Below are 16,900 nucleotides of genomic sequence, written 5' to 3'. Positions count from 1 at the left end.
GACTTTGTTTTGTTCAATCCTGTGTCTCCATTGTCTAGAATAATGGCAGACAAACAATAGGTGCCCCCCAAATATTGAGTAAATAAATGCAGCACAACTTAAGCATTGCCCTAGATTTTGTTTTACTAGATGTTTTCCCTAATGTTTCCTTGCCCCCTTCCACAGGCTGATGAGATGCCCCTCTGGCCTTCTGTAGCCCATTGTGCTCACCTCTGTCGCACTGCCTTTTCTGCTTTGTAGCAGTGGCTCATTTACTAGACCTGGAACACTTGACTAGGAACCCTTGTGACTTGTAAACATATCCCTAAATGTCTCATATGAATGAATGAACAAATGGTAATCTTGGTTGGTTTATGTAACTCAATGGCATTTTGTAGATGCTAAGGAGCAATCACTTTAGCTGTGTTCTGGTTTGAGAGCACCACAAGTCCAATGTCTTATAAACAGACTAGATTATTGTTCAGTGATTATTGATTATTCAGCAAACATGTTTGAGTACTGCTCTGCTAGAAACTGTATTATGCACTTGCATGCATATGGTGGAGGAGGGATAATGGGGAATGAGAACATTTTGTTTCCTGATCTTGTCAGGCTTATAGCCTAACAGATGAGACAGAATATAAACAGGAAGTCTGTAAGGCAGTGTGGTGAAAGAATAATACCATGATGGAAGTGCACAGTATTATGGGCGAACATAACAGTGGCATCTGACCAATTTTAAGGGAATCCAGGACAGCTTTCCTGAAGCTGAAGAAAGAGTAAAAGCCAAGTGAATCAAAGTGATAGTATGTATGTGTTTTGGGGGTTGGGGCTAATGTAGGAGGATGGTCTGCAGGGAGGGGGAGAAAATTATGAAAAAGATCCTAAGGTAAGAGAGGAAGTTCATGGGAGTGGGGATGGGGATATGGGGCAAAGGACAGGGACATGAAGAGAGTAAATTTGGTCAAAGAACAAGAGTAATTGGTTCCTGAAGGGCACTAATAGGCCAAGTAAAGGAATTTGGATTTTATCCTAAGGGTAATACTATAGGAAGCCACTGGTTTCCAAATGTCACTACCCCCTCCCTAATGACAACACTCGTTTCTTCCTCTTTTGACTTTTATCTTTTACTTTTTTTTTTTTTTTTTTGAGACGGAGTCTTCCTCTATTGCCCAGGCCGGAGTGCAGTGGCGCAGTCTCGGCTCACTGCAACCTCCGCCTCTAGGGTTCAAGTGATTCTCCTTCCTCAGCCTCCTGAGTAGCTGGGATTACAGGCGTGTGCCACCACGCCTGGCTAATTTTTGTATTTTTGGTAGAGATGGGGTTTCACCATATTGGTTAGACTGGTTTCAAACTGCTGAGGCCAAAGCAGGCTGATCACTTGAGGCCAGGAGTTCGAGACCAGCCTGGCCAACATGGTGAAACCCCATTTTCTACTAAAATTATAGAAAATTAGCCAGACTTGGTGCCCTTCACCTCTAGTTTCAGGTACTTGGGAGGCTAAGGCAGGAGAATCACTTGAATTCAGAAAGTGAAGGTTGCAGTGAGCCGAGATTGTGCCACTGCACTCCGGCCTGGGCGACAGAGCAAGACTGTCTCAAATCAAAACAAAAAGAGTGAAACTATCTGACAATGGGGGAATAAATTAATGGAGCATCATACCATGAAATACTGTGTAAGCTTTAGAAGTCATGTTTTAAAAAACGATTTAACAACATGAAAAAGTGCTTTTAATATTAAGTGAAAAAAATGTGATGCACAACTGAATATAGAGTTTAATTTCAAGTTTTATAATGTTTGGAAGGAAATATTCCAAAATATTAAATAGATATTTATTTCATTAATTTTGTTTGGTTTTTATTTTCCAAATTTTATACCAGAAGTATGCTTCTGTAATTAGGGAAAAAGTTACGATGTTTTGTCTTGCCAGCCATTATTAAGCAAGCCAAGAGTTCTGTTTGAACTTAATGTGACTAAATCTTAGGAACTAACTTCTGTATCCAACTTCAGTCAGACAATGATTTTTTTTTTTTTTTTGGGAAAACTTTTTTTTTTTTTTTTTGAAATGGAGTCTCACTCTGTTGCCCTGGCTGGAGTGCCATGGTGCAATCTCCGGTCACTGCAACCTCCGCCTCCCAGGTTCAGGCCACTCTCCTGCTTCAGGCTCCTGAGTAGCCAGGACTACAGGCGCCCACCACCATGGCCAGCTAACTTTTTTGTATTTTTAGTAGAGACAGGGTTTCACCATGTTAGCCAGGATGGTCTCAATCTCCTGACCTCGTGATCCGCCTGCCTTGGCCTCCCAAAATCAAGCTGGGATTACAGGCTTGAGCCACCGCCCTTCAGTAAAAACTCTTTATTCATTCCTTCATCACGTGACAGTTGGCCTTGAGTATTTACAAAGAGCAGTTCCTGCCTCAGAACTCTAAGCAGACATTCCAGAGCTCACAGATCAGTGCCATACCAACTGCTACCTGCAAGCTTCAGGGAGATGGGGAGCCTGGAGGAGGGGATGCTGCAGGAACCCTGGCAGGCAGTGGGGTCAGGCTTCGAAGGCACCCAGGACTGAATTCGAGATGGCAGGGGGCAAGCAGGCAGGCAGCGTGTTGGTCATGAGGTGCGGGGTGAGGGCAGGAAGCCCACAGCATTACTGACTTGGGGTTGGAAGAGACAGATTGGAGGGACCCGAGCTGAAGCCAGAGCCTGAGGGAACTGGAGAGGCTGTAAGCCAGCACTCAGCTTCCCAGGAGACCCCAACCATTGCCAGGTACGGAGTGCCCTGGGAGAACGTCAAGTATCCACGTATTTCAGTGGAAGATTCTTTTTCCAAACATTAGCTGGTTCTTTGGGTTTTTAATTATAAACAGAGTACATGATCAAGGTTAAAACCATTTTCCAAGCATCACATAGGATGGGAAGTAAAAATTCTATCCTGCTCTAGACCTTCCAGACTGGCTCCAGAAGGCAGCTGCTGTCAATGATTTTCCTTACAAAGAGACCACTGCAGCCACCTACTGTGCCCCATGGCCCCCACACAGCATGGCGTCTTCCCCCACACGGACCTGCAGGTGGCCTCTTAGGAGCTGCCTCGCTGAAGGAGGTCATCCCTCTCAGTCACATCTGAGCAGCACTCAGGCCTCCGCCCTGAGGGTCATGCGGGTGCTCCTGGCCCAGTTCCCTGCTGTGTCTGGTCTGGCATCTATCTGCCTTTGGGCTACTTTTTCGGCACAGCTCCCTGGGCCTGTGGCTGCTCCAAGCTGTACTCCAGCTCCCCTGGGCTGCAGTGCTGCTCCCTATGGTCCAGAAACAAGGCCGGGCACGGCGACTCCCAGCTTAGCAGCATCTCTGGCGCAGGCTGGCCCAGGAGCTTTCCTTTTCTCCAAGTCTTGCAGAATTTTCTGAGGAAAAGCACGATGTTCTCCTGGACACAAGGGAGGCAGAATCTCTTGAAGTAGAAAAAAGTGCACTCCTTTCCGGTCTTCCTTTCTCAGCTTTTCCTGGACTGCCAGCTCCTCAATGCGCCTCAGACACTCCCTACCCGCACTGCGAGGCTCCTCCTGCCCTGGCCCATCTCATCCCCCCTTGGCTGTTGATACAGCTCCCCTGTGTGCATGTCGCCCTGTGGCAGATGCTCAGGGACTTAGACTCCTGGATCACTCCTAGTACACTGGCCACACAACCTGATGCACAAACTGCAGCGCCAGCCAAGGACCAGGAATCTGACCTTGTCGGAGATGAAGGGATCCTTCATGACATAGCTTTCCTCCAGAAGGACTATCGACTGGGTGTAGCGAGCTGTCAAGGCATAGAGTTCACACTCAAACACTCCAGAGCGCGGCACTCTGCATGAGACGCCATCCAGCTCCTTCTTTGACTATGGAATCAAGTACAACATTATCAGCTGGCCTCTGGCTCCTGGTTGTGACCTCACCTCGCCTGAACTGAGCTTGGTGTGTAAGGGCGTATCAAGTTATATGGGCTTCGCCGCTGGGTGACCCCAAATGCAACTCCAGGAAGCGTGGGTTACCAATGACTTTAAAGTTTCGATCAGCCGAGCGCGGTGGCTCTTGCCTGTAATCTCAGCACTTTGGGAGGCCGAGGCGAGTGGATCACGAGGTCAGGAGTTCAAGACCAGCCTGGGCAACATGGTGAAACCCCCGTCTCTACTAAAAATACAAAAATTAACCAGGCGTGGTGGCGGACGCCTGTAGTCCTAGCTACTCTAGAGGCTGAGAGGGGGAGAATCGCGTGAACCCGCCAGGCGGAGCTTGCAGTGAGCCGAGATCGTGCGGTTGCACTCCAGCCTGGGCGACAGAGCGAGACTCCGTCTCAAAAAAAAAAAAAAAAGTTACTATCCGATAGCGGGCGGGCGTGAACCTGATCCCGCTTCTCTTCCTGAACACCCGGGCGTCCTAGGCCCCTGCCGAGGCTCCTGGGGGCGGCGCCTATAAGCAGGGACCGCTGAGCGGGTCCGGGGGCGATAGTGGCCCCCCCGAGCCTCCGCGCGCCCTCACTCGCCCCAGCGCCGCCTGAGGTCAGGGGGGACCGTCCCGCGAGGCCGACACCCCGCTCCTCCATCCGGTCCCCAAAGCCCAGAGCTGCCGCGCCGACCCCTGGCGCTGGGAGCACAGCAGGCCACGCCGGTGGAGAACTCAATCCCGGCGAGTAGGAGGTGCCCTGAGGCGGGGTTGGACCGGCCCACAGCGCCCTCGCACCCGCCAGGCCGCTGCCGCTCATGATTTTTTTTTTTTTTTTTTTTGAGATGGAGTCTCGCTCTGTCACCCAGGCTGGAGTGCAGTGGCGCACTCTCGGCTCACTGCAAGCTCTATGTGGCTGCTTGAAAGCTGTACACTGAAAAATACTGTTATTTTTGACATAATTGAGGGATGGATTTTAGCAGAAGTCCTGACCTCTTTTTGCTTAGTACTTTAATATTAAAGATGATTATAATAAAGTTTATTATAAAATAAATACATTATTTATAGCTGTTTTGTGCTGGATGAAGCTAGGCCAGATAAGCTTGGGGGTCGTAAAATATTTGACCTTGTTTGTGTCAAGAGGCTTACAAACTAGTTTTCCCACATGACACAAATAAACATAAAATACCAAACCTTCTATTAGAAAGTGCGAATTATACATAAGAAGCTATCAATTATATGATACATGTGAGAGGAGTTGTGCACAGTTAGGAAGAGAAGAGCTCTTCATTGAATGGTGTTTGGTATTTCTGTGTTTCTGTCCCAGAGCAGCAGCATATGGCAGTGGAATAGCATAGTTTTTTTTTGTTGTTTGTTTGTTTGTTTTTTGTTTTTTTTTGAGACTGAGTTTCGCTCTTGTTGCCCAGGCTAGAGTGTAATGGCTCGATCTTGCCGCAACCTCTGCCTCCCGGATTCAAGCGATCCTCCTGCCTCAGCTTCCTGAGTAGCTAGGATTACAGGCATGCGCCACCACGCCTGGCTAATTTTGTATTTTCAATAGAGACGGGGTTTCTCCGTTCTGGTCAGGCTGGGCTTGAACTCCCGACGTCAGGTGATCCACCTTCCTTGGCCTCCCCAAGACCTGGGATTACAGGCATGAGACACCACGCTTGGCAGCACAGACCTTTTAATACATAGGTTGAAGTATTTATCACAGTGACAGATGGAAAATTTATTTCTGAAGAAAATATCTTTTCAGATCAATATGTGACTTAATTTTAAAAATTATTATATTAATTGTTGCTCTTTTTTTTCTTTCAGGCTTATCAAAGTTTTGGCTTTGTTGCAAGAGCAGGTCAAGATTTAACTTTTCTTCAGTGAGCAAGTGTGCAGATTGTCAAATATGTCAGTTCATCAAATAAGAAAACATGCAGTTCTACCACCTATCATTTGTAGAAGTGACAAGGAATTTTTGGGAAGTATGCAAAGATACATAATTACAGAAACTGAAAGACTGGGCTGTAATGAGGAAGGACCTGTTGATGAATATTACATCATATACCGAAATGTTTTTGATAAGGTATCATAATGCTCTTAAAACAATTAAGTTTTCATGAAGATAGCAATGATCTATGTTGACAACCAATATTCCTGCCTTAGTAACACTACTGTTTGAATGATCACATTCCATTTGCTGATTTTGAGACGTTCATCCAGTTTCTCAGAAAGGCATAAATGGGAAAAATGCACTTCTGGATTTGTTTTTCCTGACTGTGAATGAGTGTTTCAGTTATCTTAGCTTGAGAGCAGATTATAAGTTTCCTTTATATATATTTTTAAAGACAGAGTCTCAATGTATCACCTAGGCTGGAGTGCAGTGGCACACTCATATCTCACTGCAGCCTCAAAATCCTGGGTTCAAGTGATCTTCCTGCCTCAGCCTCCTGTATAGCTGGGACTACAGGCTTGTGCCACCACTCCTGACTAATTTTTAAATTTTTTTGTAGAGACAAGGTCTCTATGTTGCCTAGGCTGGTCTTGCACTCCTGGCCTCAAGCAATCCTCCTATCTTGGCCTCCCAAAGTGCTGGGATTACAGGCATGAACTACCAGCGCCTAGCCCAGACTATCAGTTTTTGATCAACTACCTGGCTGTATCTGCTCTCTGATAATAATTTTGACCTTTTCATCTAAAAGTATCATCTGATTTATTAGGAATTAGGCTGCAAGCAGGAGCATGATGCTTCCTTGTTATTTTGAGTTTGTTTCTGGTATCATTAAAATCTTGATTTAGATTTGATCTAACATTAAATTGAGATTCCTTGTAGATTGGAGTTCTATCTAGAATTATCTAGTCATGGTTTACAAGGAATTAGACTGGACTTAATATTGGAAATATGGAGATCAGCTTAGAAAATACTATCACTTTGTGGAACATATTTGATTTTGCTTTTTAAGGTTTTAGAAATACCTATTATCCTTCTAAACAACTGCAGTTTGCCCAACAATCCTAATTTATTTATGCAGCTTTTTTTTTCCACCCCATTCCGGAGAGATGCCCTGACAGTGAAATAAGTGAAATCAGCATCTTTCCTCTTTGCCAGAGGAAGTACTTACCTTAAGACTTCAGTAAACTGTTGGTCTCTGAGTAAACAGCCACAGGCAAAATAGAAACTCAGTCTTTTAATTTTTAAACATTATACACTATGACTCATATTTCTCCTCTAAATAAAAACCTAGTGCCTCTCTCTAAGGGAAAGTGAGCATATGATAGTGCTATATACCTACCAGTAGAATAAGGAAAGTTGATACATATTCATAGGAGTAATAGAGAGAAACAGAGTCTTTCCTTCATTCCTTTTTTTTTTTTTTTGAGAGGGAGTCTCACTCTGTGGCCCAGGCTGGAGTGCAGTGGCGCAATCCTGCGATTTCGGCTCACTGCAAGCTCCGCCTCCTGGCTTCACGCCATTCTCCTGCCTCAACCTCCCAAGTAGCTGGGACCACAGGCGCCCGCCACCACGCCCGGCTAATTTTTTGTATTTTTAGTAGAGACGGGATTTCACTGTGTTAGCCAGGATGGTCTCGATCTCCTGGCCTTGTGATCTGCCCGCCTAGGCCTCCCAAAGTGCTGGGATTACAGGCGTGAGCCACCACCCCCGGCCTTTCCTTCCTTTTATATCATACAGAAAATCTATCTTTTAGACTTGGTACATTGGCAGGTTAGCTTCATTTTATATGCGTTATGATCAATGATATTGCTCTTGGTGTTTTAGTTATTAAGGAATGTATTGAATGGATGTTTAAATAAAGATAATGTATTGAATAGGTTTTATAAATATCAAGAGTCATGCTGCGACTCTACTGTGTGAAATTAGCAAAGGAACGTCATAACTGTAATGTGTATCTTTGCATGCCCGAGTGCTAACACTTGTCAGAATTTTTCTTACATGAAGAGCTCTCTGCTTTGCATTAATGTAGTTATAGTGAAATCATTTTGGAGGTATTGTTGGTAACTTTAATTCCTAGAGAAAACATACGGTGTTAAATAGAAAATAATATTGACGTCTATAGTCCCTGTTTCTTTTCTCCTAGTGAGGAGAAAAGATTTCCATTTGTACTATTTGCACATTACATAATTGTAAATTTTACCTTGTAAAGAATTCTGTTCTTCAGGACTGAGAGGGGATCTAGAAATGGAAGTCATTTGGTACTTTGAGAAACTTTTCTTCTAGCTTCTTGATAACAGATAATTTGCCTTTTTCATTTTCACATTATTTTAGCACCTTTGATTATTAATAAACAATTTTTTTTTTTTTTTTTTTTTTTTTTTTCCCCCTTTTTTTTTTAATAAACAATTTTTTTTTTTTTTTTTTTTTTTTTTTTTTTTTGAGACGGAGTCTTGCTCTGTCGCCCGGGCTGGAGTGCAGTGGCCGGATCTCAGCTCACTGCAAGCTCCACCTCCCGGGTTTACGCCATTCTCCTGCCTCAGCCTCCGGAGTATCTGGGACTACAGGTGCCCGCCACCTCGCCCTGCTAGTTTTTTGTGTTTTTAGTAGAGACGGGGTTTCACCGTGTTAACCAGGATGGTCTGGATCTCCTGACCGCCAGGATGGTCTCGATCTCCTGACCTCGTGATCCGCCCGTCTCGGCCTCCCAAAGTGCTGGGATTACAGGCTTGAGCCACCGCGCCCGGCACCATTAATGAACTATTAATGACTGTCTTCTTTGATCTTCCTACCCTCTTAAAAGGACCTAGTTGGGCAGAAGATAAAAGTGTCAGCTTGCATCTCTGGGTACTTTGAACCAGGAAACAAATACCAAATTGTGTTTAAAATCAAAGATAGATGGGTTGACCTGGAGAATCATGCCTGAATCAAAGCAAGGAGGACTTGAAACTCATACCAAGAGTTGGGGGTGGATTGTAGGGTGAATGAAAAACCTAGTAAGCAAAGAAGACCAAAGCTTGGAAGAATGAGCTTTTTTAGAAATGGATGACTTACCCGGCTGGGTGCAATAGCTCGTGTCTGTAATCCTAGAACTTTGAGAGGATTGGTAGGAACATCGCTCAAGGCCAGGAGTTTGAGACCAGCCTGGGCAACATAGCAAGACTGTCTCTACCAAAAAAGAAAAGGGGGGCGGGGCTATGGAGGTAGCTGGACTCTATAAAGTGGCTGACCTTTTGTGTTCCTGTAGCATATTGTACAAATAGTTCAGATCTGTATGTAGGAGCTGAGGGGGAATGAAAACCATACCTCTTCTCCCTCAGACCCCTGTAACTGGTAAGTATAGCTATGGTTATTTTCTTGGATTTAGTAGCAGCCTTAATGTAGGGGTCTCAAACTTGAATGCCTGCAGAGGCCACCAAGGTAATATAAAAGAGTTAAGTGGGCTGGTTATAAGAGAATAAGGAGGCCGGGCGTGGTGGCTCAAGCCTGTAATCCCAGCACTTTGGGAGGCCGAGACGGGCGGATCACGAGGTCAGGAGATCGAGACCATCCTGGCTAACACGGTGAAACCCCGTCTCTACTAAAAAATACAAAAAAAAAAAAACTAGCCGGGCGAGGCGGCGGGCGCCTGTAGTCCCAGCTACTCGGGAGGCTGAGGCAGGAGAATGGCGTAAACCTGGGAGGCGGAGCTTGCAGTGAGCTGAGATCCGGCCACTGCACTCCAGCCCGGGCCACAGAGCGAGACTCCGTCTCAAAAAAAAAAAAAAAAAAAAAAAAAAGAGAATAAGGAGTGGTGGGGATTGTGGTAAAATGAAAAACCAACCTAATCGAAAACTCCAGCTATTATTGCCATTAAAGAATAGGGGTTCCATGGAGGTAGATTTTTCAGAGTTTGCAAGAGAAGCTGAAAATGTGGTTTTGGGGTGAAATTTCCTGAATTTTAAAGTATTTTGTTGGTTAAGCAAAATTGCCAGCTGTATTCAACCTGTGGTGTGCCAGTTTGCATATTCTACTTTAGTGTATTTTCTGTGCATTCATAAAGGTTCCCATGAGTGCTCTTCTGAAATCTGTTTCTTCTAGCAAACAGACTTGGGAGCTGATCATGATACCACTACGTATTTATTATCTACTCATTAATGTATATGAGCTGTCTTGGATTGTTGGAGCATATCAGAGGAGTGTATGAAGCAGATGGCCAGGAGCAACAGGGTACTTAATTTGGAAAGCCACAGATTGATGACCTCTATTTTATTAAAGATTCTTGATATGGGTGGATAGGTAGTGTGGTCATCTCCATGGCACTTGCCAGGAGATCAATAATCTCCTTATATCATTTGCTGATAGACCAGATGCCTTCCTAGATAATTTTTTCTAGATATTGCCTAGGTAAAGAAAGCCAATGGGGGATACCAGAGGCTAGAGATGTAGAAGGAATAGAAAGCATAATTGCAGCTTTCTGAGAAAATTAGGGATTGAGCCTGTCTATTCTCTGTATTCATCAATCCCTCTGAAATCCTCATGTGCAGAATATGGAAACCATACTTTATTTATAACTTTTCTATTTTTATTTTTTAACTTATTTAAAAATGTTTCTTTATTTTTGCATGGGTAATGCATATATAATATTAACAAAAAATGAATAAATAAACCAGTAAAGGAGATTGTACAATGGAAAGTCTGGCCCTTCTCATCTCAGATTCTACTTCTCCTGTCCTTCTCTGCAGGCACCCACTGTTTCTGTTTTCTTCTGTTATCCTTCCAGAGATTTTCTGTGCCTAAACACCATTTGAAGCCATGAATGTATAGTGATGAGGGGTTTTTTACAGTTGCACATGACATCCTGGGATTAGAAATGCAATTAGATATTGAGAATATTGATGAGCCAATAGGAGCTGATGGGTTAGAAAAATAAGGAGGTGAAGAGAGTCCAGGATTTTAAGGTTTAAATGAAGTTAGAGACTAGATTTGGAGGGAGTAAGAGAAGATACAGAGTTATATTTAAAAGATTCAGAATTGGGAAAATTAGAACTAGTATTAGTTTTAACTGAAATCATATAATGTATGTGTTCATACCAAACAGAACAAAAATATGGTCTTTTTTTTCCTCTCATATTTAAACTCCACATTATCTACCATAATGTTCCACAAAGAGCACATATTTAGTAAATATTGCCTTTAGTGTCCAATTATGTTTGAGCTTGCTGTAAAGTTTAGATTTCTAATTGCTAATCATGTTTCATTTTAAAAATAATCTATCATGTTATTTGTGATAATTTCAATCCATAGTCTTTTAGAAAAAATATCAATACCATAGGCAGAAAAATAATATTTCAGGTAATAGAGCATGTTACTGCATACAAATCCGTTCTTACTTCAATCAAAAAAGAATATGATGCCTTTATTGAGACAATAAAGAAAGGCCGAAGAACTGCATTTTGTCTTCATGGAAAACTTAAAGGTTTGGCAGCAGAGCCTACAGCTTTGGTATATCACAGGAAAAGAACAATCCAACTTGAAGCAAAGTAAGTGTTTTAGTAACTAGCCCAAAAGATAGTAGTTGTTGCTTGATTATAATAACTAGCCAGTGTAACTCTAGCTGGTGGCTCTTGGTCTTATTTTTCAATTTTATTTAAAAGACACATTTTTATGTTACCTTCTCCTAGTAACTTGAAGTTACGGTATTATTTACTTCAATTAAAAAATATTACTTTTGTTTGAGAACTTATAGTACCTCTTAGTGTGTGTGTGTGTGTGTGTGTGTGTGTGTGTATATATTTTTTTTTTTTTTTTTTTTTTTTGAGACAGGGTTTCACTCTTGTTGCCCAGGCTGGAGTGCAATGGCGCAATCTTGGCTCACTGCAACCTCTGCCTCCTGGTCTCAATCTATTGTCCTGCCTCAGCCTCCTGAATAGCTGGGACTATAGGTGCATGCCACCATGCCCAGCTAATTTTTTTTTTTAATATGAAAAATAGAGGCTGGGCAAAGTGGCTCACGCTTGTAGTCCCAGCACTTTGGGAGGCCCAGGTGGGTGGATCACGAGGTCAGGAGATCGAGACCATCCTGACTAACATGGTGAAACCCCATCTCTACTAAAAATACAAAAACTTAGCCGGGCGAGGTGGCAGGCGCCTGTAGTCCCAGCTACTCGGGAGGCTGAGGCAGGAGAATGGCGTGAACCCGAGAGGCGGAGTTTGCAGTGAGCCGAGATCGCGCCACTGCACTCCCCCCCGGGGAAAAACCCCCGTCTAAAAAAAAAAAAAAAAAGAAAGAATAAGAGAGATGGGGTCTCACTGTGTTGCCTAGGCTGGTCTCAAATTGCTGAGCTCAAGCAGTCCTCCTGCCTTGGCCTCCCAAAGTGCTAAGATTGAAGGTGTGAACCACTGTGCCCGGTCAAAAAGGCAATAGTGGGCAGTTATAGTTTTTTTGTTTGTTTGAAGTAGGGTCTTGCTCTGTTGCCCAGGCTGGAGTGCAGTAGCTTGATCTTGGCCCACTGCAACCTCTGTCTCCCAGGCACAAGTGATCCTCCCACCTCAGCCTCCCAAGTAGCTGGGAGTACAGGCACAAGCTACCATACCTGGCTATTTTTTTTTTTTTTTGTAGAGGTGGAGTTTTGCAGTGTCAGGCTAATTTTTGTATTTTCTGTAGAGATGGGGTCTTGCCATGTTGCCCAGGTTGGTCTCCAACTTGTGAGCTCAAGTGATCTGCATGCCTTGGCCTCCCAAAGTGCTGGGATTACAGGCATGAGCCACCACTCCTGCCCTTCTTAGTATAATTGAAAGCACATTGTGGTATCACAAAATGAGGGTCCACACAGGGTGGCTCATCACCTGTAATCCCAGCACTTTGGGAGGCCGAGGTAGGAGGATTGCCTGAGCCCAGGAGTTTGAGATCAGCCTGGGCAATATGGTGAGTCCCTGTCTTTACAAGTTCAAAAAAAAATTAGCTGGGTGTGGTCCCAGTTGCTTGGAAGGCTGAGGTGGGAGGATTCGTTGAGCCTGAGAGATGGAGACAAGTGAGCCATGATTGCGCCACTGCACTCCAGCCTGGGTGACAGAGTGAGAACCCATCTCAAGGAAAAAAAAAAAAAGGAATAAAATAAAATAAATAAGGGATACAGGTAATTGCTCCAGGTAATTTCCTCCATGGAAGATTTAATAGTGTAATTTCATAATTACTATCTGAATTAGAGCACTTAATCCTGTTATTCACAAAGGTAAGTAACCTACTGGGAGAGGATAAGATGCTCAATCTTGTTGAGTAGTCTTATATTTTCAGTATTACATTTGGTCAATGATGGATCAATTATTTTTATAGATAATTTTTTTTTCTTTGAGATGGAGTTTCGCTCTTGTCCAGGCTGGAATACAATGGCGTGATCTTGGCTCATGGCTCACTGCAACCTCCGTCTCCCAGATTCAACTGATTCTCCTGCCTCAGTGTCCCAAGTAGCTGGGATTACAGGTTCCCGCCACCACGCCCATCTAATTTTTCTATTTTTAGTAGAGATGGGGTTTCACCATGTTGGCCAGGCTGGTCTCGAACTCCTAACCTCAGGTAATCCGCCCACCTCAGCCTCCCAAAGTGCTGGGATTACAGGCATGAGCCACTGTGCCCAGCCTTTTATAGATAATTTTAAATCAACTTGAAAAACTATGCAAAGTTTGACCTCCATTTCTGGTAATATGGCTGGCTAGATGTTGAGATAGACCTTCCTGCTGGGGAAAAATACTACATAATATATTTTTTCAAAAATCTTTCCAAAAGCATCAGAAAGTCAGAATCAAGGCAAAATCTAACAGAAGACAAAAGATAAGTGGAGCACTAAAACTGCTTTGACCCCAAGAACATTTTTTAAAAAACTAGTGACCATAATTTTCAGTTTTTACTATGGCATGCAGAATAAAAAGCAAAACCCAGGATCACTCCACATGGTATAGTCTATTGGGAAACATTCACCATATAAAGCTAGGATGGTAAAAGGCTAGGTATACCATCGTAGGGTAAACCAGAGGTAAACTGCTTCAACCCTGGGAATGCAGGGAAAATTGCCCTTTACTCAGCTGATTGCTGATGGGTATACAGTTTATTTTGGGCCAATGAAATGTTCTGGAATTAAATAGTGGTTGTGGTTGCACAACTATACTAAAATTCCTTGAATTATGTATACTTTACAAGTATGATTCTTAAGGTGTGTGAACTATATCTCAATAAAGCTATTATAAAACGATATGGAGGACAGAGTGAGAAGGTCATATTATTATGTCTAATCACAGCTCTACAATGAAGAGAATATGGGACACAGACAATATTTGAAGAAATAATGGCTACGAGTTTTCTGTCTTCTGTTAGATTTTGCCCTGATTTTGACTTTCTGATGCTTTTGGAAAGATTTTTAAAAAATATATTATGTAGTACTTTTTCCCAATAGGAAGATCTATCTCACCATCTAGCCAGTCATATTACCAGAAATGGAGGTCAAACTTTGCATAGTTTTCCAAGTTGACTTAAAATTATCTATAAAAATAATGTATCCATCATTTACCAAATGTAACACTGAAAATATGTGAAAGATACCGATTCACAGATTCAACAAACCCAAAGAATCCCAAGCATGATAAATACTAAGAAATACTCAACTAGGTTCATCTTAGTGAAGTTGTCAAAAATAGAGATCAGAAAATTAGCATAGAAAGGAGCAACAATTAGATACTTTCTCATCTATGTGGTAACATGTATTAGAACTTAATTCCTTTTTATGGCTGAATAATACTCCATTGTATGTATGTACTACATTTTGTTTATCCATTCATCTGTTTTTGGACACTTGGATTGTTTCCATTTTTGTCTATGTGAATAATGCCACTCTGAAAATTCATGTACAAGTATCTGCTTTCAGTTTCTTTTGAAAACCTGCCTTTTTTTTTTTTAAACATATCTTTCGTTTATAAGCACAAATCAATTTGGAATAAAGACAGTGGATATTTTATTCCCACAATCCTTTCATTCATACTGCAAGCTCTTACTCTGAGCCATCAATAGTTACCAAGAACGCTGTATAATAATCAGAAGCAGCAGCCAGCAGTATCTACTGACAAACTTGTTTTTTATTTTATTTTTTATTTTTTGAGACAGAATCTTGCCCTGTCATCCAGGCTGGAGTGCAATGGCATGATCTCGGCTCACTGCGACCTCCGCCTTCCGGGTTCAAATTATTCTCCTGCCTCAGCCTTCCAAGTAGCTGGGATTACAGGTGCCCACCATCACACGCAGTTAATTGTTGTATTCTTAGTAGAGACGGGGTTTCACCATGTTGGTCAGGCTGGTCTCAAACTCCTGACCTCATGATCTGCCTGCCTCGGCCTCCCAAAGTGTTGGGATTACAGGTGTGAACCACCGAGCCTGGCCCAAACTTGTTTTTAATTTGCCAAAAACGCCGTGGCATTTATATATTGACAAAAATTATCTTTCTGATCAAATTTTACTCAGGCTTCCCTGAACACTTTTCAACTAGGCCCGACTTTTGGACTTCCACATTCATCTCTGCACCATTCAGTTTTAGCAAGAAGTCTGTGAAGTAAGTTTAGCCAGAACTCCCCATCCATGACATGGGATCCCCCAACCATCCTCCAGGTGATGTCTAGTTACTGTGGCCTGCCTTCAACAGGAATCCTCTTAGGTCTGTTGATCCAGAATCTCTCTTCACATCTCATGTTTTCTTTTAGTAATTTATCATCCACTGACCCCACCTTGCTCCTTAGCTATAAATTCCCACTTGCCATATCATATTCAGATTGAGTCCAATCATTCTCCGTTGCAGTGGTTCCTGTACCTATTGGCATGGCCCCTCTTGAAAAAAGTCTTCCTTACTATGCTTTAACAAGTGTTAAAAATAATTTTTCTGTGTGTATTTTAATATGTTATTTCTCCCTTGGGCCAACATAACTAGGAAGAAAACTTCAAATAATGCTTAAGAGAAGTTTATACTACCTTTTGGTCTTCAAAATTTTCATTTCTAGGTAGACTTAGTTTTATCTCAGGAAAGTGCTGTCCTTCCTGTAGCTCTAGGATCAAAATTACTGTAGTGGGCTGAATAACAGTTCTCAAAGACATCAGGTCCTACTCTCTAGAACCCCTAAATGTTAACCTTATTTGGACAAAGGGTCTTTGCAGATGTAATTAAAGATTTTGATATAGGGAGGTTATAAAACTAAGCCCTAAATGTGATCATAAATGTCCTAATAAGAGGGAAGCAGGAGCTTTGCCACAGACAGAGGAGAAGGTGGTATGACCACAGAGGCAGAGACTGAAGTGATAAAGTCAGAATGCCTGCAGCCCCAAGGCTGGAAAAGGTAAGGAACAGATTCTGAAGGAAGCATGGCTCTGCCAACACTTTGATTTTGGTCCGGTGATACTGATTTTGAATTTCTGGCTTCCAGAATTGTAAGAGAATAAATTTCTGTTGTTTGAAGTCACCAAGTTAGTGGTAATTTGTTACAGTTGCCACAGGAAACTAATATAATTACCTACCAAAATAATTTTTAAATTACAAAAGTAATTTTCTACTAAAGAGAATAGTTTGTGGCCATATTATTGTGATTAGCACTTATGAATTTCCAGTAGGGTTCAGAATCATAGTATGAGATTTTGTTGATGCTCAGAAAGAAAATTATTCCTCATTTGTGAGGCTAGATAACTTTTTCAGGGCATTTCACCTAGTCCATAATGGTTCAAAATAAAGTAATGATTTAAACTGTTTTACTTGAGGTTTTGTGGTTCAAGAATTTAGTTGAAAGACATAATAAAGCCTTTCTGTTTTCCAGAATGAGGATTATTGAAAATAATTCCTCGAAGATTCAATCTCAAATAGATCAAATCAAGCAGTCTAGGGCAGAGTATGACACGAAAGAAGTAAAATATTGTACTTTCTCCAAAGATCCTTCAAAACCTATCCCAGGTATTGTATGTTGTTTAAAATATTTGAGAGAAATCTTGATTATTTCCAATTTTTTTACCTAAGCCACACATTATTATAAATGTGCTGATGTACGTGCATCTTGC

General features: G+C 42.3%; 1 protein-coding gene across 2 annotated transcripts in view; it reads left to right on the top strand.

Moving 5' to 3' along the window:
* The window catches only part of CLHC1 (clathrin heavy chain linker domain containing 1), a 72,587-nt gene that overhangs the window by 6,453 nt on the left and 49,234 nt on the right, over positions 1-16,900 (top strand). The window contains exons 2-5 of one of the 2 annotated variants that reach the window (XM_011950594.1): positions 600-769; positions 5,718-5,976; positions 11,176-11,363; positions 16,663-16,796. In XM_011950594.1, the coding sequence (XP_011805984.1) occupies positions 5,800-5,976; positions 11,176-11,363; positions 16,663-16,796 (499 nt within the window). In that variant the 5' untranslated portion in view covers positions 600-769; positions 5,718-5,799. The remainder of the gene's footprint in view (positions 1-599; positions 770-5,717; positions 5,977-11,175; positions 11,364-16,662; positions 16,797-16,900) is intronic. The other variant, XM_011950595.1, reaches the window with a different exon arrangement.

Source organism: Colobus angolensis, unplaced genomic scaffold (assembly GCF_000951035.1).
Source record: "Colobus angolensis palliatus isolate OR3802 unplaced genomic scaffold, Cang.pa_1.0 Scaffold309, whole genome shotgun sequence".
Taxonomy (NCBI): Eukaryota; Metazoa; Chordata; class Mammalia; order Primates; family Cercopithecidae; genus Colobus; species Colobus angolensis.
The sequence above is the reverse complement of the archived record's forward strand: the minus strand, read 5'-3'. Positions and strand labels throughout refer to the sequence as shown.